The sequence below is a fragment of the Scatophagus argus genome, chromosome 11 (genome assembly GCF_020382885.2).
Source record: "Scatophagus argus isolate fScaArg1 chromosome 11, fScaArg1.pri, whole genome shotgun sequence".
Taxonomy (NCBI): domain Eukaryota; kingdom Metazoa; phylum Chordata; class Actinopteri; family Scatophagidae; genus Scatophagus; species Scatophagus argus.
Window position 1 is genome coordinate 8,826,668 of NC_058503.1, and position 27,630 is coordinate 8,854,297.

At 39.8% G+C, this 27,630-nt stretch overlaps 2 protein-coding genes across 2 annotated transcripts in view; one reads left to right on the forward strand and one right to left on the reverse strand.

Moving 5' to 3' along the window:
- Nucleotides 1–4,929: 4,929 nt before the first annotated feature.
- On the forward strand, nucleotides 4,930–26,875 carry tmtops2b (teleost multiple tissue opsin 2b). Its single transcript, XM_046403462.1, has 4 exons — nucleotides 4,930–5,979; nucleotides 12,962–13,287; nucleotides 15,788–16,021; nucleotides 24,613–26,875. The coding sequence occupies exons 1-4, from the start codon at nucleotides 5,613–5,615 to the stop codon at nucleotides 24,820–24,822; spliced, it is 1,137 nt and encodes a 378-aa protein (XP_046259418.1). The 5' UTR covers nucleotides 4,930–5,612; the 3' UTR covers nucleotides 24,823–26,875.
- st6gal2a (ST6 beta-galactosamide alpha-2,6-sialyltranferase 2a) overlaps nucleotides 17,010–27,630 on the reverse strand; it is a 42,106-nt gene continuing 31,485 nt past the window's right edge. Inside the window, exon 7 of the mRNA XM_046403460.1 lies at nucleotides 17,010–19,688. Coding sequence (XP_046259416.1) covers nucleotides 19,441–19,688 — 248 coding nt within the window. The 3' untranslated portion in view covers nucleotides 17,010–19,440. The remainder of the gene's footprint in view (nucleotides 19,689–27,630) is intronic.

Consider the following 27,630-nt stretch of genomic DNA (forward strand, 5'->3'; position numbering starts at 1 on the left):
CTCCAAGCTGTTTAAAGCCACAGTCAACTTAGTGTATATAAACCTCTGCCTTTGAAGAAAGTAATAAAAAAAATTCTCTCCCTTTCATTCTTCTGGATCCTAACTAACTAAAACAGGAAATGTTTCCTCAACTTAACTGTCAGACATGGAGAAGAAAAGTTCACTTGTCTTTTTCTAAACTGTATGCAAACTACTGGTTGCAACTGTACCTGAACCTTCAAAGGGCATAGCATAGTTCCAAACCATGGTTAGGAGTGATATTAGATTTCATTTGTGACTAAGGCTTAAATTATAACTTATACACCTCTATAATAAAATCACCCATTGAACTATTAACCAATTAACCATTTAGAAGCTTATAGAGGACAACGGTTTTTCTAGCATAATAATTAATTTTACTAATGATTATTTTGGATGCTGTATGCAACAGCATCCAAAATAATCATTTGTTTGCCCCTCATAAGATACATTTTTAAGATAAATTTTTTTTAAATTCATATTTGCTGACTCCCTGTTATGCATCGCAGGCAAATAAACCGGTTGGGAAATGGGAGTGAATTGATGAAAGCACTGGATGTACTAAAACTTAACTTCAATATATATTTTGATATATATTATTTTTTAAAAAAAGGATCAGAGGGTTACGATGTTGATTTTTTTTTTAAAATACATCTCATATGGTCTGACTGTTTGACTTTTAATAGATGACACCCTGCCTCTCTGATGAATACCCTCTATTGATTATGGTGATTAATCATATATCAAGTTACACTGATGTACTGGCAAGTGATGGGTACTTTCGAAAACAATGGTGTCATTTTTGTCAAGAGCCAATAAAATCTTAGTCTGTGCAGATGTGATACTATATGCTTGTTTTAAGGTGGCAGCTTAGACTTCTGAGGTGACTGATGAACAGCAGTGCATGGAAAAAATGGGCTCATTTATACTCCTCTACTGTTTGTATATGCATATGTAATATCTGAGGTAGTAAATCACAATAGCAGATAAAGAAAAATATACATAAATAAACTTGCTGTGTGAAGATTCTGCCAGTTTACTTCCCACATGCCTAAGGATGTGTCAGATGGTGATTTGGCCAACTAAACAGACGCATAGCTCCAAGATTTATTGTATGTGAGACTGACACGATTTCCACACACAGCTATAATCAACAGAGCACACCTTGTGTAAACAACAGAGTAAATGAACAATTTCAAAATGTCCCACTCTTCAAATTTATTATGGATTTATTATGATAAATGACATTGTTTAGGCAAAACATTATCTTCTGAGCATCAGGATGTTGACATTAGATTTAGATTTTAACTAAAGGCACCACTGAGCCTCAGGACCACACAGTTACTATGGCTGTAGACTCTTAGTCATGTTTTAATCTAAAGTTTCAATCCTGTGAGCACCACAAATAACATTCCTTTTGAGGTATTGGGTGACAAAAATATCTCGGAAACAGAGACAGCGAACTAGAGCTGTCTTATAAAAATCCTCAGCTGTGTGTATGCAACTAACGAATGCAATATTCAGACACCCCATTTTATCAGGGACACACAGCTGTTACTCTAACCTGAATAAACCATAACTTTATCTCTGCTGCCTTCATATTAGCCAGCTAGCTAGCTAACCAACTGATTAACATGAAGCCGTCAATTTCTAACACATTTTTTTTAGACTCCTTCATCCTAGCAAAATTTGGATGATTTGGCGATCGGCTTCATATATATATGAGCCGTGGCAGCCAAATTGAAACGTTTTTCCTTCAGAAGAGTTGATCAGACAACCTCGTCAAAATGGTCTGTTGCAACAACTTTAGACCAGCCTTGTGCAACCCATGTACAGGTTGAGGACAGTTGTAGGGCAACAGGCTCAGTTAATTTCCCGCATTCCTGCACTTTGAGACTGTGTAGAAGTTATGATATGAGCACCCAGCTGTGGATAACGCATATGTTCAGGTCTTGAATGGTATAACTCAATGGACATTTTCTCCTGGTAAGCAGATGTCCACTTTGAGCTGCAGAGGAGGAAGGAAGAAAGAAGAGTTATTTTAGTAAACTGTGATAATGATGTTACTGTTTTCTTTCAAGACCACAAAATGTTGTTGCAATATACCATCCACTTCAAGATGAAGACTTTTATTACAAGATGACTACATATTGTAATACAAAGTCAAATTACTTACAGCTTGCTCAGTCTTTCCTTCATCAGCAGAGAACTGCTAGAGACAAGTTAAATGTCAGAAGAAGGGGGAAAAATTTTCATCATTTATCAATGACAATTATGAGGAAGCCTTATACATCTCTGCTTTCCTGCTCTCTCCTTTCCTTACTCTCTCTTTCTCTTTCTCTCTCTCTCTCTGTTTCTTAGCCTGGTTTGATGCAGTTATACCAATCTGTAATTATATGGAATTATATGGTAATAGACCATCTGACAGCTGTTTGTGGTTGGAATTAACTCGATCCACAGAGATTCTGTTCCATAATTTGTGGCCGTCAAAAATAAAAAATGACAATGGCAACTAATTATCCTAGCTGCAGGGGATACTTCAGGGACACAAGTAAGGGTTATCAATTGTTTGAGCTTATATAATGATGTGCACAAATAATTCCACAGCCTGCTGCCCCTCTACTGCTCTTCTGGATCTGCTGTCCACTGCCATAGTGTCACTGGGCTAAAGGCAAAGGTAATGCAGCAGGAAAACACAGATAAGATCAAATGAAATCATCCATTCAGCACATTTGGACTTCCACATATAATGTAATGAGGTGAATCAGAGTTCTCAAAGTTTCAAAATAAAGTCTTTATTCAAAATTACAAACCAAAAATCACTCTTCACAGAGGGAAAAACCTACAATAAACTAAGAGACAAAAACTCTGAAGCTAGGCTAAGAAAACAGAAAATCACTAACACTAAACTGAGAAACAAAAACTCACTAGACTGAAGCTAAGCAAAGAAAATCACTAGAACAAAGTAACAAGACCTGGCAATGGCTTTGAGATGATGCTGGTTGTCTGACACAAGGGACAAGACAAGCTGGCACAGGACAAAGGGAGACGAGGACTATATATACACACACAAGGTAAGGGCACAGGTGGAAACAATCAGGGCGGAGACAGGTAATCCCAAAGCCAGTTAGTTTAGTCAGTGGTGACATAAAGATAAGTATAAAAGCAAAAGTCACAAATATAATACATCATTTGTGCAGTGTTACTGTGGCATCTTCCTGTATTCTCAGTGGTGGACATCACGGGCCTGTCAGAGAATTACTATGCAGTTACTGATGGCCATAAGTCATTTGGTCATCGTTTGTTGCTGCTCTGTGTTGTAGTAATAGGAGTGAAAAGAGACCTGTTTCCGAAACCTGTCAATCGCAACCTACCTCATTGATTTTATTCATCATCACTGATTTTATCATCACTGAATAGAGGGTGTCGATTTTATACTGTCTTGAGGTATGAGCAGGTCAAGATTTATGGCCAAATATCTGCCAAAAAATTACATTCATCTTCATATATGTGCATTGTATTTAGTACTAATGGGCAAATGTATGCATACTGACACATCAAACTAAGATTTTGAACATGTTAAATTTATACCTGCTAAACATCACCGTGTTAGCATTGTCATTGTTAACATGTTAACATACTGATATTAGCGTTTAGCTCGAACCATTGCTGAGAAGCATCATGGACATTTTCCTTCATCACCAGCTTATCAGTTTACCATTTCATGGTGAGCAGAGTGCCTTTGATTTAGACATCTATCGCTGAAGCTCAAACTGAGAGGAAGGAAGGCTTAAAGTGTAGAATATCTCCATGAGCCAGTTAATGATTTGCTCAGCATATTATTAATCTCAACTAGACAACATCAGCAGCTTCAATGGTTGGACTTTGCTTTTAGGGCTGCTGCATTATGAAAACAACACATCAGTTATAATGACGAACAACAAATACATAAAGGCAGCCTTATCAAGAGCACAATGTTGTACCACAGGTGTAACGTTAACACGTTGCATGAAGGCGTACGTACTGCTGGTTTGGTGACTTGAAGGGACAAACAGACAGATGCAAATTAACAAGATTTTGTTCACTTCTTTGATAAATTTCAGCTTATGATTGCATTCATCACACAGGGCTTTCCTTATTTTAAATGGTGAGCAGAGCAAGAGCGAAGAGCCCAAGAGAGTGGAGAGCACCAGGAGAAAGATTTTAGATGAAGCACAAAGTGCATTTTTTAAAAAGCTAATTTGTCTCCTTATCTCCTGCTCACCACCAATTCTGATAGAGCTACGAGTTGAGCATGTTGAGATATCAAAGGAAGTACTGCCATTGATGTCACTTTAAGGGCGCTGGTATTGGTACTGCTATCATAATTTTAAAACAGAAAACAGAATCATGTTGTTAGTACCACATGTGCTCTTTCTTCTGTGATAAATCAGGTTGGCTGATGGATTAAAGAGAACTATGATGCATCAGTCAAATCCAAAATATGAATAAGCCTAATTTCTATTGGTCATCATCAAGTGAGAGTTTTTGTCTTTTGTGTGTGCAAATTCTGGCAGTTTGTTGAAAGAATAATATGGACATTACATTTTCAGAGCAGACAATAAGAACCATTTGGGAAAAGAAATATGCAGCTCATGTTATTTCAATAAAGTCAACTTGGCTCTTTAGTTAGAATTTCAGATATTTTTCATTTATGTTCTTTAGCAGGACACAACAGAAAACAATAGGATTATAGATTGTTCAGTGAATTACACACAATACGGTGGCTATAGCCTCTGCTCAAGAACACATACTGTATAGTGACAGACACGTGGATGGATTTTAATCTGCAGGTGACAAAATGTGAAACTAATTTACAAACAACTCATTAATTGCATAGCTATTTCAAGGTTGTTGGAGACAGTCTTGACTGTGGATGTGTTGGCCCTCCCTCGTCATTATCTGGGCTATCAAAGAAGTACCCTGCTGTCAGAAAACTATATAAATGTAATAAATAAAGGGACAACTCAGGGACACAAACAAACACACACACATACACCTCCCCCATGGCCCCCTGTCATCCAAATACCTCGTGACGTAAGACTCCCCTTTAAAAGATGCTGCATAGCGCAACTGAGCTCACTTAACACTTCATCCATCGAGTCTTCATTGTCAGCGAGGATTACAATTCATCTTAAAAATGATGACCAGGGGATGAGATCAGATTCCACCAAACATAAAGCAACAGTTAGGAAAAGGTTGAGTTGTGTAAACTGAGGTGAATAATGGCAGCTTTGCCAACACCTTAAGGCGTCAAAAGAAGCTTGTGAGCTTACTAAACCTTGCTGAATCCGGTGATGCGTTAAGGAAACAGGTGGTCTACTTCATGTGCCCTTCGTGTGTTTTTTAGCCTTCTAGTCAGTTTTTCATGAACGAGTTATCAGCCATATGCTTTCAGCATCACTGGGGAAATGTGCGTTTTGAAAACCTGAAGCGCGCTTCTGTCCCAAAAGAAAAACAGCATGGAGAAAGCCCTAAGCAGAAACTTTCCAGTAGAACAAAGTGACCAACCATAACTACTGAAACGGATCCAGAGTGAAGACGAGCTCCGATGAATGGACAGCAGGATGTTTTCTGGTCAGGCTGGTCTTAATTACAGCTTCAACCTGAGCGATGACCGGGAGCTGCTGGACGCCCCGGCTGGCAGCGCGAAGCTCTCCCCGACGGGCTTCGTCGTGCTGTCCGTGGTGCTGGGCTTCATTATGACTTTCGGCTTCCTGAACAACTTCATTGTGCTGCTTCTGTTTTGCAAATTCAAGAAGCTGCGAACACCGGTGAACATGCTGCTGCTGAACATAAGCGTGAGCGACATGCTGGTGTGTGTGTTCGGCACTACGCTCAGCTTTGCCTCCAGTATCCGCGGAAAGTGGCTGCTGGGGCGCAGCGGCTGCAGCTGGTACGGCTTCATCAACTCCTGCTTTGGTAAGCTCTTCATGGCACCGCGAAGAACTTCTGTGTTTCTGAAACTAATCGTGGTGTGTGTGGAGAGAGCAGGCTTGCCATCTTTTCAAACACAAGTTTTGATGTGGGATTGCATGCCTACATATCGAGTTAAAAAGAAAATCAGTTTAGAGGCTAAATAAATTAGAATATTTAACGACAGTATTTTATATCGTGACATTTTTGTGTTTGTTGGTGACCAGCACGTAAGTCGGCATAATGTTGGGTTGATTTATTTATCAGTCCAGCTCTACTTTGTCCTGTCTTTTCCAGCCAAATACAAAATTCTCCACAGAACAGGGATTAGAGTCAGATTTTTATACTGGCCTACTTCATTTAAGGAACTTTACCTGAGATAGATTTGGCAAACACAGAGGATAAAGCTGGGGGATATTCTTTGTCTTATTGCCTGAGAGGCTAAAGGATGATGCAGATTATTCCTCTGTAACAAAGAACTTTGTGGTTGTTCAAAAACAACCTTGTTGTATTTTAGAAATAAATAAACAGGGAAGCTGGCAAGAGAGAAGGTCTAACAGATATATAAGACATAATATATGGTATTATAAAATAAGGTAGAACATCTTTATCCTTTAATGCCCACTAGTGGTGAGTAAAAAATAATCAATCCTGTGCAGCACTGCATTTCCGCATGCTGGTTGTGTCAGTTAGTGCAAAAACTGCTTATTTTTCTGCTTCTTGTACAGATGTACTCACTATACCAACCTCATTTATATTTTCAACTTGACTCCACACCAAAAGATATTACACCAAACAGCGCACATCTTTCTCATTCTGACTCATGTTGTTTGTGGATGAAGGGATGCTAAGAGATTATCATCACCGTACCCACGCTTGTTGATTATTTTCTGTTCCTTCTGTCTTCACTAACAGTTTCTCTGTCAACACGCCAAGACCTGTATCGCTGTGTATCGCTTTTTATATCCTCTGACAGTTTTGCTTCTGTTCATTCACCTGCTGTGCTTTGTTATACCTCACTGACTTAAAAAGGGAATTTTGATAAAGAGCAGTTTCCATTTTATTGAAAATAAGGTTATATTTCTTACTGTGTTTTCAAAATCGACAGGTGCTTATTTTGTCTTTGTTCCAGCCATGGCATCCCATACTGTGGCCATATTTTTTGCTGGTATACAGGACTTCATTCAGCTTGGTGCTGATTGCTTGAGATAGAGCGCATCTCACTGAATGCTGCTATGATTCAGTCAGTTACCAGACACCTAAGGCTAAATACAATGCTTGTTTCATGACATGTGCAAATATTGCAATTGCAGAATGTCACAAGACACTGATTTCACAGATACACTCAGGTACACATTTTTTAGAATAACATGGACTCAGAGAATTTACCTCTTAACCTTTATGTTAGACAAACGCTCAATCAGTGAAGATCACATGCATATCTTAGGTGTTTTATTTCTTTCTTTCCCCATGTGTACTTTATTTCTTTTTAATACGTGATTGCTCAAGGACAAACTGCTTTACAGTGCCCAAATCGCAAAATACAGCAACAACGATGATCAACCTTAACAAAAGCACTCTTCTGCTTGAAGTACATCTTGTTCTCCCTCAGCAATAGCCTTGTTAAAAGAACATTACATCGTCTATTTCACACAACTATTGATGCATGACTACGCTTGTATAAGGATGGCAGAGTGCTTTAGTTAAACTGCAAATGAAACCCGACTTGGATTATTCATTTCCTCTGCAAATCTCCCTGACACCATTTACATCCTGTTGTCTTTCTTTCAGATGAGATAGCAGAGCAGCTTCTTCTATATGTCAGTGTCAGAACACAACTGCTCACATCACATGGAGAATTGCTATCGATCACCTGTTGTTTTTGTCCTGAGGCAAGGATCAAATTTAAAAAAGGCCAGTAAAGGATGACATTCACATTGCAAAGCGCAGTGAAGACACAGAAAGCCCCTCTGGGTCTTCTAAATGTCAAATTTTCAACCTCAGTGTCATCTCCCATCTTTGTATTCGCCTTTGGCTTTCTAAAGGAAAACAGACCACTGGACTGAAAGGGGTGGGTGGATTGGCCCCTACTGGTGCCACCAAAACAAAACGAAACAAAACAAAACAAAACAAAACAAAAAAAAAGTTCCAAAAGTTCACAGATAAAGCATAACAAAATATGACAAAGTGCCCTCTGGGGTGCCCTCCCAGTGAAGAAATCTTAATGAATTGGCCTTTGAGATGCCCTTAAAATGGAGAAGATCTGATACGGTGCCGTATAGGCTGCACTACATGCCAGCAAATAAGCTGGCTTCAGTGTGTCTCTAAATAGTCATTAGTTAAATAGCTTCCTATATGTGCTTTTGTCACAGAGATGTAGTAATTGTAACATCAGCTGGCACTTCATTGCACACAGCTGGTGTCCTTGTTTTTTGCACCTGCACCTTAGATAACCAGAGTCTGCCACTGTCAGAAACCAACATGATGCAAGATGACTCATACCCATGTTTATTTATTTTATTAAAGTAGTTTACTGTAGCTTTGCAGATGTTGCCACCAAAAGTGAGCTGGTGTACAAGTACAAAAATGTAATCAAGTGCAAAAATGTGAAGGTCCAGCATTGACAAAATTTGGCATTAAATGAAAATTGGTCTAAAAATGAATATCCGCCTCAGAATAATTTGCAATTACTTGCTCCCCTTACTTTTCATAGAGCAGCAACACAGGTCAAAATTTCAATTTGTCTTATACTTTGGTCTATGGTCACATACCTGGAAAGGTGATGGCATTTCCATCAGTCTCAGTTGTACAATGTACAAAATCAATTTCAAAGTGAAAATGCAAACAAATGCAGGCATTATAACATGACCACCAGATATATTTTTTTCAAGTGCAGTGGTACTCAATTAAAATTCAAACAAGTTTCATTTCGAGGAAATGTCCTCAAGCAAAGGTTGGGAGCATCATAATGCCTAACTTGCATTATGAATGATTACTTCTTTTCTTTTTTTCTTTTTTTCTTTCAGAAATACGCCTCCAGACTGAAGCAGTTCTTGGTCACTTATAGCTCTAATCGGCCATTTGAAGTCAGCAGTTGATGGAGTCATAAAATATAGCTGTCAGTGAAATAGGGTTTTAAAAACCTGTGAATCAATGCAACCATGAGAGTCATACAGACATAAATATGCACAAAAGATATTGTGCTGATGGGTCCAGTAGTATGTGAGATTAACTGAAGAATGATGGACATGCACACACATACAGCATACTGAGTCTTTTCTGCAGTTGATTGTTCAGGTGTGTATTGGCGAGTGCAGGCGGTCAGAATGCATTACAAACCCCATTAGCTCCTAGTTTTCCATAAGAGATTTGAACCTAGAATTCATTATCAGTCGTATCTATTTTTTATGGCTGTTGACATGCTGCACCAGAAAACATTGTTTGTTTTTGATAGTCTTAAGGCATTTTGAATGCATTATAATTCACCTCGTTTACCCTTTCTGCAGTGCTCAGCCTTTAGCCCCTTGGGGGGCTTATCTGCAGTATCAGAATCACCTGCCTGGTAAACGCAAGCCTCACACTGCTGCTGTCAACATGGTGGTGTGTAGATAATGACTGAATTTTTATTTTTGGGTAAACTGTTCCTTTAAACTACAGGCAGTCCTTGTGGGAGGGCTGGAACAAGGAAGGGGTGTCAGATATGATTTGTCATCACAGTTGGTTACTCGACCTTCATGTCTTTAATATCTACAGACACATACACACTCTTATTATCCCTTGTTAAATTAAAAATTTCACCACAGATACTCAAACCATTTTGTTAGTGGGATGCATGTACAGTACAAGCCTCCAGGACATACAAAGCGAAACCTGCCCTCATTATACTTCTAATGGATTTTATGTTCCATATGGTGAAGTTCAGACTGAGTGCTGAAGCTTCTGCTGGGGGAAAGTGAGTCAGCTGACACATTTCCTCTCCAGCAGCCTTTGATCTTACATAATTAATACTGGAACATTTTATGTGTGACTTGTTGTGGGTCACGTCAGCAAGGTATGAACAGGCGGTGGGGAGCTGCTGCTTGCATTTTGACTGTTCTCTGTGTCATTTCCCCATGTTTTTTCTCCCCATGGGCACCTTTTTTCCTTATCTGAATTTGGTGGTCTAAGGACACAGGGTGCTGTAAAGTGAAATGTGATTTTTATCTATATAAATAAAAATTTTTCTTTACTTCACATGTTAGTTGAACTAGCAATTCTAATATGCCCATGCAGGCATGTATGTATTTTCTCTGCTCAATGTTTGTGTTAACCCTATGATAGTCTGGTGAGCTGCCCAGCAATAAGCTGCTTGTTTCTCCATTTGATAGGTTAAATTGTCTTCTAAAAATGTGGCAGATGTGCTTCAGATGTGCAATGCCTTATTTTAATCTGCACAAGATATTTGAAGTTCTGACAGTAAAAAGACATTTTCGAATATTTCGTTTTTCACGATTAGGTTCTTTGTCTGCCTGGTTTGAGTGTTCCTTTTCGCTACAGATACAGGATTACATGCCTTGCAACTCCTTATTCACTGAATGCAAAATGGTAATATAAAATATTTTCAACCATGTGGAATTGCAATGTGACTCTTTATGTCCAATACAAAGGGGTCTTTGACATAAGGCTCTCCTCATTTTGCTGAATTACAGCGCAAATTGTTGGTAACTTCATTACACTATGAAATGAGAGAAAATGAGAAAGGTCAAGAGTTCCACTGAGGAAGATGCAGCTAGAAATGGGTCAGAGGTTTAGACTTGAAAAGATCAGCAGAGGCATTTTCCTGGGCTATCTCAGGGAGCATTAGTCCTCCATAAAATTTGCTGTTGCTGCTCAAAATCAATTTGATTTTTCCTGACTGAAAGTGAAGTGGATAAACTAAAAACTTGTTCAGCCCAAGCTGTCGTAACCTTTGTGTATGGTTTATTTCAGCACACATCTGACGTCAAAGATGTTGGTACAGCCACCATACATCGATACAGTTCATGCCAAAATTTTAAATTAACATCGCATTCCCTCAATTGCATTCATATGCTTTGCAACGTGAAATCGGAAGAAGTCGGGATGCTGTGTAAGACATAAATAAAACAGAATGGCCATAATTTGGAGGCTGGATTTGATTTATTCCGTCATATCCCACAGATTCTCCATCAGGTTGGCATCTGGGGAGTCTCCATTGTTGTGGTCCTTGAGAAATTGCTGAACTGTTTTCAAAATGTGACGGGGTACGCTGTCCAGCTGGGGGGGAAATAAATGATGATTCATCTTATTCATTCCACGTGTCACCTGTGACTTGTCACATTTTGTTTTAGTTATGTTTTACACAGCATTCCAAGTTTTTTGGAACGAGGGTAATGGTGACAGAATTCCATTTAGCTATTTGAGTTTCAAGGTCTTGGTGCTGCGCGTTCTGTCTCATTGTCACACACTCATGGTCTAATAGAACTTGAGTACGCAATCAAACATGCAATGTTATGGGTGTAGTAACGCAGGTTGTGCCTCAGCTAATTAGGATACTTAAAAAGCAATTTCACTACTCACATCAGCACATCCTTACTACGGTTCCAGGACACCTTCTTCTGGCTCTTTTATGGGTCTGATTTGTGCTACATACAATACCTACTGTCATGACCCAGCTCAGGGGATGACAAACTACATTGTGCTTAGGATTGGTGATGGGATGGGTTGCTTTTAAATGGTTGGGTGCACTGTTTGTTCTTCAGAATCAAGGCCAGATGAAATGCTGACCTGACTTCAAGCCCAAGCCCACAGAGTTGTGAAAGCCATTTAGTCAGATTATAAGGCAGAGATGGGACTTACACATACTATCAGCATACAGCCTTGGCCCTGGTTAACTTCTCTCATCCTGAACTTATTGGAGATTCCTGAGAATGATCACTGATGCTAAAGGTCAGAATGAGTTGCACACACTCAAAGATTTTGGAAGAAAGGCTTTGCCTCATTTATAGTCATGATCATACTCCATGAACCTGGTACATAGATGTGCGCATTGTGATTAACTGGTGTTATTAATGCCACAGACTGTGGAAACATTTTGTGGTTATTTTCTGATTTCATTCACTTAATCACAACAGAGCTGGATGGAACAATTCAGATAATTGCTTGCTTATGTTGTTACACTCTTTTCAAGGCTTCAAAGCAAATTTGGATGTTTGTAAGTACAGGATGAGTGATGTGAACGTGTATAAAAATGAGTCTGTCAACAGAATCATAGGATGTGCTTTAGATTTTAATTTACAGCAATCAAACCCAATATCTTCTTACAGAAGACAGTTTGAAATGAACTGATCAATTTGTATATTTGGCAGTTATGAGCCAAGCTTGATCACTTGTTGAGTGGCGTGGTAGTAAAGGCCTCAGCATGCCTCAAAGAAAGTGCCTCAAACAAAGGAATCGGTTAGGGGTGAGGGATTGGGGTTCAAGGGGTCTTATGCATTTATTCACCCGATGTGATAATCCCATAATCTAAATCCTGACTGAGTGCAGGTTTTACTTTAGATAAGACTCACTAAGACACTGAAATACTGACCATCTCGGATTTATGTCAATTTCACTGAGTTTATATGGGAAGTAAAATAGTTTGGAAACCCCAAACCTTTAGGAATCACTTTTGAATGATGTAAAAAAAAAAAAAAACCCAAAAAAACACATTATGTTTTTAAGAAGTCTTTTATTACATGTGCAATCACCGGTTAAACCACTGAAAACTGAGCCACTGCACTAGAATATTTAAAATAATGGCATTTCTATTAGCTAATTTGTGTCATGTTTAAAAACCACTGTCATAGATGAGTTCTAGTTTTTTCAGATATCCAGTATGTTACACAGCTGTATTTCAGATGGCAATTTGCTCCAGCCTATGTTATACAGTATATCTTAAATGTTCTGATGAATCAGATGACTCACTAGTCCACCTCTCTGTCTTTCCCAGGTATTGTTTCGCTGATCTCTCTGGTAATCCTGTCCTACGACCGCTACAGCACTCTGACTGTATACAACAAGCGGGGGCCAAACTACCGCAAGCCCCTGCTGGCTGTCGGTGGCTCTTGGCTGTACTCCTTGTTCTGGACAGTGCCCCCTCTGCTGGGTTGGAGCAGCTATGGCATAGAGGGGGCAGGAACCAGCTGCTCTGTGTCCTGGACGGTTCAGACAGCCCAGTCGCACGCCTACATCATCTGCCTCTTCATTTTCTGCCTTGGTTTACCTGTTCTGGTGATGATCTACTGCTATGGCAGGCTCTTACTGGCAGTCAGACAGGTAGAGAGATCTTGTGTGTGTGCATCTGTGTGTATGTAAATGTTGTCCAAATACAGTTTTCTTGTTTGTTGTTGAAGACAAAACCGAACGACTGATGCATGTGGCCTCTCACTCCTATCCAGCTCTAATGGGGCTAACTACAGGCCAAGGAATTTTCTGGTGTTCTAAGGGACAAGAAAACATCCAGAAAAAACAATGCCTCTCTGTCCTCTGGCAGGACCACAGAAGAGTGCCTTTTCATGTATTTTGTCAGAAGGAGGATCCACTCCCTCCTGGGGTGGTATGTACTGACACCGAAGTGAAAAAGGTCAAATATACACCCCAGACGTACAGTAGGGTTGGCCCATCCTGGTTTGATAGCATAACTGACACCCCACCTGAACCCATGTGATGTCACAGGGGACAGGTTAATGGCTCCCTGACAATCATAATAAAATTCTGATCCACAAGTCCTCATCCATCTCAGGAATCTCACAAACAAAAGAAGGATGACAGATGATATCATGTGATGATGTGAATGTCAGGTTTGGAGACTGCTCATATATGAACAAATTATCTATCACAGAAAAAATGTGAAAAATTTTTGTTAAGGCAGTGCAGCTACCAACTGCACAATACCGCAGTACTGTTTATATATCTTTATTCTGATTGTTTATATCTTTTATTCTGATTGTTTTTTATATTTATATAGTGTTGTTTTATATTTATTTGCATTAGGTATTTTGTTAGGTAATTGGGCTTATACCGGGACCGGGGAAACTAATTTCATTACATCTCATGTTTCTACATGTGTGAAATGACAATAAAGCTCCTTGAATCCTTGAAAACTTTGTCGGAAGAAAGCAAGAAAATTAACTCGTTCCTTTTGTCACATTGTGAAAAAGTTTTCTTTGGTAAGGTAGGATAAGGGAAAGTGGTTTTTATTTTTCACTTGCATATTTAAAATATCTATAGCACAATATCTATAGACTGTTACTCTGAGTTTTGTGGAGAGACTTACTTTGAGTTAAATCCTTAACCCTCCCTGTGATTTAGATTGTTGCTGAGCACAGCATTACCCCTCAGCGGGCTCAGCTGCTGTGACAAAGGCTAAAGCCTACTCAAACATGTTCTTGTTTCTTTAATCATTTTAAGCTGATGTTTTTATAAGGCGCTTTGGACCTCAATTTTTTGAAGTGCAGCGCAAATAACAATTATTAGAAGCTGACTGCACACTACACATACAGAGATGGACAGCAAGCAAGCTCTGGTCCTAAAGAGGGAGGAAATGTTGCACTTGCAATGCTGTCAAGCTTCAAGGGAGCACATCTCATGTCCCGGGGATGTTCCTTTTCCCAGAGGCAGTGGTCAGTAAGATTCACTTTGGTCTTGGTTGCTATGGCGCTGAGCTTAGTATGTTTTTATGAAATCTTTCCTGTTGAAGGACAGTTCCACATTGTTTCAAATGTGTCTTAGAATGATACTCACATGCTGCATTCACACTAATAGAGCTATTGTTTGCTATCGTTTGAAATTGATTCTCCTGTCTGTACTGGCCATAAAGAGATCAGATTTCTAAGCAATTTCATTGTCATTAATGACAAGATCCTCTGCACATTTTACTTGCAAAAATGCCTGCAGTTCATCCAAAGCAAATTTTAAGACTTTGTTAGTCGGAGTTACAAACGTCAGCTGGTCAATGGCTCTCTGATTGTGAAGCATGAATGAATCTCACAAATCAGTGGTGCTCATCAGTTGCAGAAGTGAACAGTGGTGACAGAAAAATTGTGATGTTCAATCAAAGTATTTGTGTTACAAGAGAAAGGGTGAAATATTGGTGCTTTCAGACTTCTGCATGAGCAACTGATGCAACTGATGTTACCACATCCAGCCGGCACTAGTCCAGTTAAATCCCAAGCAGTCGAAAAATTTCTATTTCTAAATATTATTTATCACTGTCTGTTGTTGTCTATTGTGATTATTGGTGCATTTTCACATCACTTTAAAGTTGCAGCTATGTGGGACTATTCAGGGACATGATTGATATCTTTCACTATTGTTTTACAAATGTTGGTGATCTTGATCATGAGGGCAGACAACAACTGCATCAGAATAAAACAAATTTTAAGTTGTTTGTGATAACTAGACCTACATCACAATGAACAAGCCGTTGCTTTTATTGTTTAGCACTGTTATTGTTGTGTGATAGAACAGCAAAATGCAGGGGTTATGAAAACTGTCATACTGATGCTTTTTCTGCAACATGTAATAAATATATTTTAGTTTTTTCAAATTGATATGTATTTTGTCTTTAAATTTGGCAATGCAGCTTGTACAATAAATGCATCTTGAATGTCTTATTTAAAGAAGTTTTTTAAGGTTTAGAACTGTATATTCTTTTTCTTTATATTCCCCCACATTGTAGTGAAATGAAAGGAAACCATCAGCTGCTCTGAAAATTGAAACTGAATCAGTGAAGCAAGCACTTAGGAGCTTAATCCTCTCTGACTCTCATCCACAGGTCGGTAAGATCCGAAAGACTGCAGCCCGAAGGAGAGAATACCACATCCTGTTCATGGTTCTGACCACAGCAGCCTGCTACCTGCTGTGCTGGATGCCGTATGGAGTCGTGGCCATGATGGCAACATTCGGCCCGCCAAACATCATCAGTCCTGTGGCCAGCGTGGTGCCCTCGCTACTGGCCAAGAGCAGCACTGTTATCAATCCCCTCATCTATATACTTATGAACAAACAGGTGAGTCAACAACATGTGTGCGACTGATTCAGACTCATTGTTTCTGACATGTAGAACAGCTTTATTTACACAGTAAAAAAAGACAGATTACAACAACTGAAATCATACAAATGGTCTATTTAAATATCAGTTCAAGTGTAATAAGAGAATTCACAAGTGAAGAAGGCTAAGGCTGTTGAAAGTGAAACAGGACCTTCACTCTTCTTCAGCCAGTCATGGATTTTTCTCTTCCTCTTTTCAGGAATACTGCAGGAAGCTGCAGGAGGGAAATGTAAAACTTAAATGCTGCACAATCTTTTAGAGGCAGCGTAGAGCAGCAGCTCACACAATACTGAATAAAAACAAGACATGAAAAACAGGCCTCAAGAGAAAAGAGCAGAGAGGGCAAAATGCAGTAAACAGTGTCTGCAAATATATTTTCTCACCACTTCACCACTGGTCAAACATGTAACGTATTGTCCTGTATGTAATAATGTAATACAACTTTTGTCTTGAAGAGGATTAAACATTAAATCATATTCCATTTTAAGTATCTCAGACAGAAGCAATAGCACCTGAGAAGTCCTGCTATTACTCTTGAGTCCTCATCCCACGATCAAACCACCCTGCTGAGACATAACTAAAAACGGAATTTGGCACAATATTCAGATGCGAAGATGAAGTTGCCAGAAGGCATTGCACTTAATCAAATGCTCCCATGGAACTACTAATAGCTGCACCGCAGCTGGTTACAATTTCCCTGTCCACAAGCATGCACTAAAATCTGCAGAAGTAAAAACAAATCTTTTAGCACAACTGCCTGTTACAATATTAATGACAATGGTGTCTACTTGCAGCACAGTACAGCACAGACAGTTTAAGACTCTTGGCCCTGATCCTGATTTGCATGCTCTGTGCACTGGAAAATAATCAAAGTTGTCAGAAATATACATGTACAATATGATCAGGGTTTTTTGCACCTTCAGTGTGTTACAATCACAAGCAGTAAAACATTTGATCATTTATTTCAACAGAGAAAACCTACAGAGGAGCTGTGAACCTGCATGATGCTAAAGCAAAATCTCCTTAAGATTTGAAAATTATTTCTTCAGTCTCTCTTACAGTCATCTAATGGTTGCTGACTTCACTGGGTTCCTTGGTCCAAGAATCTTCTAATGACAGGTTGAACAATCCACCTGAAACTGGGGCTGTATACCTGTGTATCAAACCTCACTACTTTCTTTTTACACTCCAGTCTACGTCTATAGCATCGACTATCAAAAACAAGTAGGGCTGGGCAATACAACCATATAAAAGAGATCTTTCCATACACACCAAGGCAGCTGTACATCAATGAGAACTGCTTTATGGTAATATCAGATTCACAGAATTTGCATCATTGTGATGAAATACCTTCGTTATGTGTGTATGTAAGTCATTCCCATCTGGTTATTTCTGTACATGCACTCAGTTGTCAATTTAGTAGCTTCTCCCAGCTAACTGTTCTGCAGTCTAACAACAACAGCCCAGCAGTAAAGCCAATCATTATGAAGGTTCTAATGTTCTGTTTGTCTGGCCAACCTGTTTGTCAAATAGGCTATTAAAAATTGCCACCGACCACTTTGATCTGGTAGAAAAAATGTTTTCAAAAAGCTGCTGTTGTGATATCAGCACGGTACGTGTAGTAGTACTGATACATTTTGGATGATCCCCAGCCCTACTCAACAACAAGTAATGCTAAGCCCCAGAATCATGCATATACTACTACTGCTACTACTTTTACTACTACAAAGCCTTCGAATACAACATACATCAGAATAGTCACAGCAACATCTCACATCTTATTACAAACCACAATCAATGGCAAAAGGACATTTTGTGGAATAGCACACTTAGCGTAAAAATCTCTTGTCTGCAAGATTTTTCCGATTGAATATCTGCAGCAAAAATCATGACTGTCCCTCCTCTCTATATTGAACTTATACCTCAAGAGATTGGCGCAGATGTGGCACTGACCGATTGTAAACACAAAAATCCTAATCACCAAAAAATCTACCCAGAGATAAAGTAAATCTGATATTACAGGTTGAAATTCCTCACTTTTAATCATCTCTGCTCTAAGCTGTGGACATGTACAAACCAGTATTAGAAGCTTCAGAAAGTATGAGACTTTCATAGTTGAAGGAAATTAGCTTCAAGCTGTTACATGACAGATACAAAAGAAATAACCCTGCACACCATACTGCAGTGGTGAGCTCCAGGGAGGGGTTGGCCATTACCTGTGGTGGCAAAATTACATTCAGTAAAGAGTGAACCGTCAAAAACGAGGGCTGGTGATGAGGTGCTGAGTGCAGAGCTAAGAATCCACTGATACAACTCACTTCAGCAATATCAACTGCTCCACACCTCTCACTGCAATTAAACACCAGGTTACGGCAGTCCTGCCACAACATGTACTGCATGTATCTGAACAGTGACAAGGCAACCCAAGAAAAGTGTTCAGTTGACCACCAGGCACGGGGTTACAGCTGTTCTGAGCACCGGTTTGTTCCCAAGATCTGTTTTGGCCCCATTAGCTTCGATTCAATTGTGCAGGAAGAATCCAGAAAAGACAACCAGTGCCTTCCATCCTGTGGGCTATTAACAGAGAGTCTGGCAGACACAGAATGAAGAATCGTCGTAAAAGTCCCTAAACAGTGAGAACCTGGTGGTAGAGAGCTGGCAAGTTTGCATGCACAGGAGAACAATTTATCTCAGGCTTAAAAACATCAGTAGTTTGAAATAAACCCCTTGTTACAACACAAAGCACAACTTCTGATTTCATGGGACATGATATCGGAGAATGTCAAACAGGAGCGCCCGCTGCAGAGCAATGAAATGTACAGTAATACGCTTATGTGAATGTGTTAGTATATATTGCATTAATGACATTCAGCATGGATGACTTCTTTGCTTATTCACAACCCTTTGGACCAATAAAAAAGAAAAAAAACACAAATATCCACCATTATAAACAGTGGAATCTTTCTTTAAGTGGAGAACCACCCATAATATTGAAAAACACAGAGTTTATACCACTAAACCACATCCAGTTATTGAAAAGTCACTTTTCTACCTAAAAACACTGACCTGTTGCTACCCTAGTCAGCTCCAAAGCTAACGTGGCTCAGCTAAAGCAGAGAGAAATGTCTTTTTCAGCTCCGTCTTGCAGACTCTTCCTTCCAGTCTCTGGTCTAGTAAACCACCTTAATGAAGACAAGTTCTTTCAGAAGCCCCCATGTTGATCCCTCCCTGGAGGGCTATGGCTTATGTTCTTCATGGGTCTAATTTGATATTTCTAAGCTCCAGCCTCCTCGTCTCCAGTGGCTTTATTGCACCTCTCCCACAGTCAGTCAGAAAAGGCTGGAGTGTATGTTTAAGTTCGTGGTCAGTTTCATATTTCAGACGTCACAGTTAACGGTGCTGAAGCCTGGAATAGTGACCCGTCCCTTCCTCCTGAGGTCACTCTCAGGCCCAGTGTTGATCCGCTGGATCAGGCTCTTCTCATACAGGAGGGGATGGTAGGCACCCAGTGTACAGGCAGGATCATAATAAAGCTCGTGGTAATGGCAGAGGTCCGTCTGCCTCATGGAGGGAATGTACTCGTACACATGCACCTGCTCGCACAGCGCCATCATCAGGAGGATGCCTGCAGTGGTGGTGGGGGGGGGGGGGGGGGGGGGGGGGACATAAGAGTCAATATGCAAACAGAGTGTTTATACATCCGTTTATGAATTACTGTAGTATTGGAAATAAAGCTCCTGCATTTTCCAGAATAATTGACATTTACGAAACAGAATAAGGCATATGCCTTATTTCTGTCTTTGTGGGTACACATAGTTGTATTTATGTATCCACACCAAGTTTAAGGCACCTGGGCCCCACTTTTAAATACAAGACAAACCAAACACTGGCTGTAGAGTGGGCTGTTCATGGTTTCAGAGGCCACCGAAGGTTCTCTTACATGCTTGGAGGTAGAATGTGAAGCAAAGAGTATTCAGTTGGTTGCAATCTGCACACTCACCACCAGATCACTAAATCCTACACACTGGACCCTTACAATATTACTTGCATGCCATATCTACACTGACAAGAATTTTGTTTGCAGACATTGTTTCTTCTGTCTATACTGGCCACGAAGAGATGAATAATTTTGCACAATTTCAATGAAAATTTAATGGCAAGGTCCTCAGCCATTTTTGTATGTGCAAACATGCAAAGTTCAAATGAAGCTGTTTTTAATAAGCAATAAGAACTGAAATCTGAAATCAGAAACACCTGCATCAAGGAACTCAAAGCAAACAGTGCAGTTCTGCCTCCTTTTAAAGAATCTGAGTAGCAGATAATCCCCCCTTAGCAAATACATGCACGAACATAAGATCTTAGTTAAGTCAACAATACCAAATCTCAGCACATGAAGGCTGCGGTGGAGGATGGTGTTGTGCGACTTAGTAGGAGCAATTTGGTTATTGGCAAAGAGTCAATGATTATGGGAAATAATCATTAAAGTAAAATCAGTGTATACTTAATACACATAAATATCGGGGCACCACCCTGTTACCAGGGACCAATAGCCAAATTAATTAATGGGAAAACAGTCTCTTAAAATTGTGAAGGATGATTCCGAGCACTGGCTGTCATGAATTCAGCTGGTATTACAAGTACATACACAACAACCACAGACAACGACAGGTTAAACTATAACAGGATTTATTAAACAGCAACAACCATCCATAGATATGTATCACTTTGTAATAAACACTATTATAATCTAAGTTTTATCGACACACATTAACTATTAACTAAGATAACACAGGTACAGTAGCAAGAGTATATCTATATACAGGTGTGCATATATACAGGTGTGTGTGTGTGTGTGTATGTATGGGTGTGTGTGAGAGAGAGATGATGACAACAGTATGGAGGCTAACAAGCTAGCCAGGTAGCGGCTAACAAGCTAGTGGCTAAAAACAAACAAAATGGCGGTTAGCAAGCTAGCCAGAGGGTGGCTAACAAGCTACAGGCTAAAAACAAACAAAATGGCGGTTAGCAAGATAGCAGCTAACAAGATAGCAGCTAACAACAAGCTAGTGGCTGACTACAATTAAGATGGCGGATGGCCACATGAGGGGAGGAGCTACAACCAGAATGGCGAGTGGGGAAACTACAACCAAAATGGTGGAGGACTACATGAGGAGGGGTCAGCACACCAGGATGAACAACCACATAAAGGATGACTCAGCAAACAAAACTAGTCACACGCATGTGATGACTCAGCAAAACTCCAAATGACTACCGAAGAATACGCCGGCCGTATTATTCAGAGCCAAGATGGTGATAACCAACGTGATGTTGCTTATGTGGTCACAGAAGGGAACAATGGGCGGAAGCCTTTGAGCGCCACGTACCCCTTGGTTACGGTTCGTGATCGCGTGCTCGGACTTTCGCCTCACCGTTCAGAAAGAAGAGTGTGAGGAAAGATAGAAATGAAAATACAAGAAACACAACCCAGTAAAAATAATCCACTCTAATTCTTTAGAAACTCGCGTGTCACCACACAGTAGCGGAGTCAGTAAACCGGAGCTTATCTGCTCAGCTATTGGTCCTTTAACTGGTGACGCGCGGTTTCGCTGAAACGGCGGAAATGACCGACCGGAAAACAAAATCAATGAATGCAGCACTTAAAAGTTACAGAAAGCATGTGTAAACAACCCTACGTTACACTATCTCTGCCCAGACATAAGCCTCTTACGTTGCGTTGCTCCGATCATTCGGAGTTTGAAAGAATGATCCGCTTAAACGTTCGCAGCGTCGTCCTCGGCGGGATGCTGGCGGTCCGTTATTCTGATGATGCGGAGTGTTGATCTCTCGGCGGCAGCGGAGAAAATCACCGGTGAAGAAGTTAACAAAATCTGTTTTCGTCCTTAACAAAGTCGGCGCGCGGCTCGTTAACGTGCGATCAGCTGATTGTTCAGCGATCCACGTCGGATGAAGAAAAAAAAGGAAAAGTTACCGAAAATTACAGCAGTCTGTTTCTCGGCCTGCGAGTTGCAGAACTGTGACCCGGGATCTAAAATGATGTTAATCAAAACGTTTGATTGTTGCTCCCTTTGGGCGGTTTGGACACTTGGAGAGCCTGGAGCAGCTCTCACTGTCACAGCACGCACGGGGAAAAAGCGCATGCTGATGGTCGCAGTGACCTTTTATTACCGGAGTGACGTCACCTCGGACCCCCGTGGAGATGGCTGGCACGCAGCCAATGTCCGTGCTGGTTCTGAGTTTAAACTCAGGAATTTATGACTAGTTGCACATCATGAGTGGGGTCTCTAACAGTTGGTCACTCTAACTCAGGCTTTATGGGTTACATGTAGGCCGCTCTATTGTTCTCCAGAGCGCATGGCCAGAGATCCCAACAATGGAATGAGACAATAAAGGCTTCTGTTTGCCACAAAATATGAATATGACAGTGCTACTAGCCAACTGTTTCCCAGGCGAAGAGTAAGGAGTAAATGAATATCACAGGCCATAGCAAGCCACCACCAGAAAGGCTGCCATCTTTTACCTGCCTCAATGCAACTTTTTCTTAACCTTTTTTAACTTAACATTTCTCAAATTTGAATCTGGGTACATGCAACTCTAAAAGCACATTAAATAGCATTCTGTATCATGTCTGTTTAATCTATATGTAAATTGAAGTATGAAAACAAGAGGTTAGGAGTTTGAAATGCAATTAGAGGAGGGACTATTTCTTGGCCAAGCAAAGTGAAATCAAGACAGAAATTAATTAGAATGCTTTCAAGGTGCTGATAATCAAATTTTGTTACCTATTTCGTGAGTTAGGCTAGCTGTTTTCCTGTTTCCATGTTTTAAGCTTAACTAAGCTAAATAGCTCTTCTCTGTAGCATTGTATTTACTAAACAGTTTTGGGAGTGGTATTAATGTTCTCATTTCATTCTCAAAACAACAAACGTGAGATAATCTTCCAGCCTGTACAGTAATTTGTAGCCTTGTTCCAAACATCTGAATCGCTGTCCACATCTCAGGTTTCTTCAGCAATTTAAATTCATCTGGTGTCATCTGACCATTCATGTCTGATTTCCCCAGTTAGAGAAACAGACTTTTCACAGCTTAGTAAAGAGGATAAAGAATCTCACAGCTTATGGTAGCTAACTACCATGACGCGTTCATATTTTATGTTAAGACAGAAATATGTTTTCAGTTTCTAACTTAATAGTCCACATATAGACTAGTATTAATTTGCCTTGATACTAAAATGCACTCTCAGTCTGAATGATTAGAGAAAGTTTAATAGTTTTCGTCAGTATCCTCATTGGATCTGCATTGTCTCAGACGTCCAGGACTGCACTTACACAGGACAGTTCTGAGGTACAAATTTGAAATGTCAATGTGAAGTTCATTTGGGCTGAAGAAGAGTAAGCATGCTCAGCAAAACCCTCCTTTAGATAAAAATAGAATGGAATACATAATATATTAAGAGTTTGCCTGCCTCAGCATGCTCTACATGTTGTCTTTAATACACTGTGATAGCACGTTGTGAATAAAGACAGCAGTCAGCTCCCTCATACATTTGGTCACCTTTTGTCATTGTTAAATTGCGCTTCGTTTTGCACATTGCTGCTCATTTCTCTCTGATGACTGTTATTGTGATTGTTGACTCTCTTTTCATCTGCTGTTGCTCTCTAGCACAATTGCAATCACCACAAATAACCAAGCTAAATCCTCCCAAAAAAATGTAGGAGAGTGTAATGTTTACATGCGTTGAAATTCTTTGTCATGGCCTTTTCTCTTTGACTTAAGCTAGCTCGCTCTTTATTGTTTCTTTAATAACTTTCTAATTTTCTTATTGTCAACATCAATTGTACAGAAAATCTTAGAGGGTCAAATTAAGGTTTTTCCAGGATAATGGCACTTTAATTAGACATCTTTACCTTTAAGTAAATTTCATAATTTCACCTTTGTGACATTTATTTTGTACTGCTTCCCATAACGGCATATGTATATAAGCCATCGGAGATAATGGCTCAGAAATCAAAACTGCATAGCAAAAAGGTACCTGTATACAATTTTATTTACTGGATTTGTCTTCAGTAATGATCTTAATAATTCTTTTAATTAGCGAGCAGTGTGTTTTGACCTTTTCTTGAATTGTATACATTAACTGTCAAGCAAAAGAATGAAGAGAAAAGGAAAAACTAGAAACAGATTTCATCATGACTCACTGCTTCACAATATTCAGGGAACACATCGAATAAGAGAAAGCCCTTCGATTTCAGAGAGCAGCACTACTCAAACTACTCTAATAAGTGGTAGACAGCAACTTCTCTGCCAGCGCAAAGCCATTAGGGGACCATTAACTTCTCTCAAGGGGCTCTACCATGAAAGTGCACTACGGCTTGATTTCTGCCTAATCAAATTCTGACCCATGTACCCGGGCCACATGTCTCTCTGACAGGGTCAAGCAAAAGCAAATCCACCTTTGATGTTTCCATGAACTCTCAGTATTAGCTGGTGCAGCTATGTTAACGTGATGTTTCTTTCCATGTTATCCTCAGTTCTACAAGTGTTTCCTGATTCTGTTTCACTGTGATCACTGGTCAGTGGAGAACATGTCGCTGCCCTCCAAGACCACAGTAATCCAGCTCAACCGAAGAGTCTACAGCAACACGGTGGCCTGCACTGCCCAGATCTCCAATGACACTGTCAAACAGTGCTGCAGCAATACAGTCACCAAGCACACAACGCCGCCTCAGGTCAGCACCTGAGACTGAATGTCCTCAACATGACAGGAAACACCCTCCTGATGAGGAAGCACTGGCTCAGCTCGAAATCTACACACAACGTCAACTGTCCTGGAATGTGGACTAAAGCACAATAGATATAGAAAGTAAATGTATTTAATGTGTTTGTACAGATAAGAATCTTTAGTTTGGGTTCTTATGTTTGTTTGGACATGCAAGACACAGAAAATGCATGTTTTATATACCCTGCGTGGCCAAGCGTACGCCGACACCTGCACATCACACCCATAAGTGATTGTTAAACATCTCTTTCCTAACCCATCAAAATGCTGCTGTAAGAACATTATTTTTTTTTTCTCGAAAGCTTTCCACAAGATTTAGGAACCTGGCTGCAGAGTTTTGCTGCCATTCAGCCACAATGTGAGGTCAGGCACTGATGTTGGCTGATGAGGCCTGGATTGCAGTCGGCTCCACACCAAATGGTGTTTGAACGGTTTTGGTCAGGATCCTCTGTGGGCCAGTCAAGTTCTTGTTCACCAAACTCTGAAAACCATTTCTGTATGGACTTCATTGCATGCATGGGAAAACGTACTGTTGACATAGGAAAGGATCTTCCTAAAACTGTTGCCACAAAGTTGGAAGCACACCATATAGTGTCTTAAATATAGTTGTGCTATACTGTCACGATTTCCCCTAATTGGAGCCAGGAAGCACAAGCCCCAAAAAACAGCCCCAGATATGAAGAGTTTTATGTGTTTTTAGTCAGGAAAATACTTTCCTTTCAGTATTTACTATTTATTTCATTTCAAAATTGTAGTAGTTGATAGCTAAAGGTTTAAAGGATGTCATTGTTTAAATAGACATATACTCTTAAGTACACTGGATGCAGGGTGAAAATGTTTTGATCTCTGATATCTACACATAAGTCTTTCAAAATGATAATATATGATAACATTTATGTTGCGTTCAAATTTGATTTGAATTCCTTTAGAAATCCAGAATCTTTCCCAGCCATATTTTCTGCAAAACAAAAATCCAAGTGCCTATTCTGTTGCGCTATAGTTTGTCATTATGCTAAATAGATGTTTGCCTCTTCAGTCAGAGTCTGCCAGTGGACTGATGAACTCATCAGTCAGCTTCCATCGTTTCCTCCTTTTTCCAGCCTGTAGGTTGCTATGACTATAAATGCAGCTGAATCCTAAAAATTTTCACACAAAGACTTGATTCTAAAATGAACTTTGAACTTGTAGATACTCAAAATGTCTGCTTGGTAGGCTTTCCTGTGTTAGTGTTCCCTTATTTGATATAGATACTTTGACATATTTTGCATGATTTTGTTGCATGTGTCTTTGTGTGTTAAATTCCAAACTGATCTGAAATACAAAGAGACACATGTATTCAGGTAAAGAGCTCTGCCGTCTATAATAGTGACTGGTTACACCTGTGGCCTCACTAGTAAGGACAAACTATGGCACAAGTGGAGGGAGGAGGCCATGGGAGGTTTCCATCATGGGGCATTTGGCCTGTGAAGTGGACCGACTATGACCACTGCCGCAGTTAGCAAAAGGAGGGGACATGGGATGCCCAGTGGCTCATATTTCACCTGATTTTAGTTTCCCATGAGGCCCGTCTGAGACTGCAAAAAGAAAAATTGTGGTGTTTGACTACAAGGCATACAGTACGACACAACTATGATGCAACACGTTCACATAGCTAAGTCAAGTTTGCAAAAGTCACAGAGAAATGCACCAGGGATTTGGAATTCGCAAATATACTGGTGACAGAAAGTGCTGAAATTTTATGGGCGGACTGAAACGTTCTTGAAAAACTGTGCACATATTAAGCTTATGTTGGATCCAGATGTGCTGAAGATGCTTCGCTTTGAAACGTCATTGACCGACCTTCTCACTGCAGGTTGAAGATGAAACCCTGATGATGAGAGGCCAAATTAGTGTTCTGCAAACTGACTTGAGTCAGTTCCAGCTGTGAATGAATGCTAACCTAAGTGACTCTAAAGGATAGACAATTTATTGTATTTTATTGTTGCATTTAATTGTTTTAATAAATATTATTGCTGTGGAAGAAAATCAGTGCATTGTGTATTAGGAGGCTGGAGGTTCCTGTGAGAATGATATGAAAAAAATTAACTGACTGAAAAAAAAAAGTCTAATTTCTAAAAGAGATCAGTGAGGCTCTGAGGTGTCACATTGCTGATCCTTTTTTAGTGATAAACAGCATAAATGTGCTACCCCTGTCTGTCATTTGAGTTGTGCTGGAAAAGAGCAGCTGGCTGTTTGAGATTTAAACTTTGCTAATAATTAATTCATGTGATATTTGAAAACCTGCACGTGACAGTTTTATAAAACTGTTAGCTACTGTGCATCCATTTGATTTTGCTTGTTTTGACAAGCTGCATTATTTAAGAAACTACAAAACATAAACAATATTTATTTTCATAAGAAATGTTAGCATTTTGCCATTAATTGCTCATCTACATAAATCTAAATTAATGATAGTGTCCCAGTTCAACTTCTGCTAATCCAAACAACTGATTGAGTTTTAGTAGACGAATCTTGATTTCTTTCAGTGTGAAAGAAGAAAAATCCCATGTGGTATCTATACCAATAGTGCACAATGCATCTCCTCCTCCTGGTGACATAAGGGCTGCACTTCAAAAGAAATTACAGAGGTCCTTTATTTAACATGTAACCATGGTATCTGAACAGGGGTAATAAACAGCCTGTGCTTGCATTGAGTCATTTTGTGCAAATGACTGCAGTGTAGACTGTTTAGCAGAAAATACTGGCACTCATTTATAACTCTGCAATGGGC

Coding starts and splice junctions, on each gene's coding strand:
- tmtops2b (XM_046403462.1), top strand. CDS start 5,613: ATGGACAGCAGGATGTTTTCTGGTCAGGCTGGTCTTAATTACAGCTTC. Junction 5,980..12,961: donor CTTCATCAACTCCTGCTTTG/GTAAGCTCTTCA, acceptor TGTCTTTCCCAG/GTATTGTTTCGCTGATCTCT. Junction 13,288..15,787: donor TCTTACTGGCAGTCAGACAG/GTAGAGAGATCT, acceptor TCTCATCCACAG/GTCGGTAAGATCCGAAAGAC.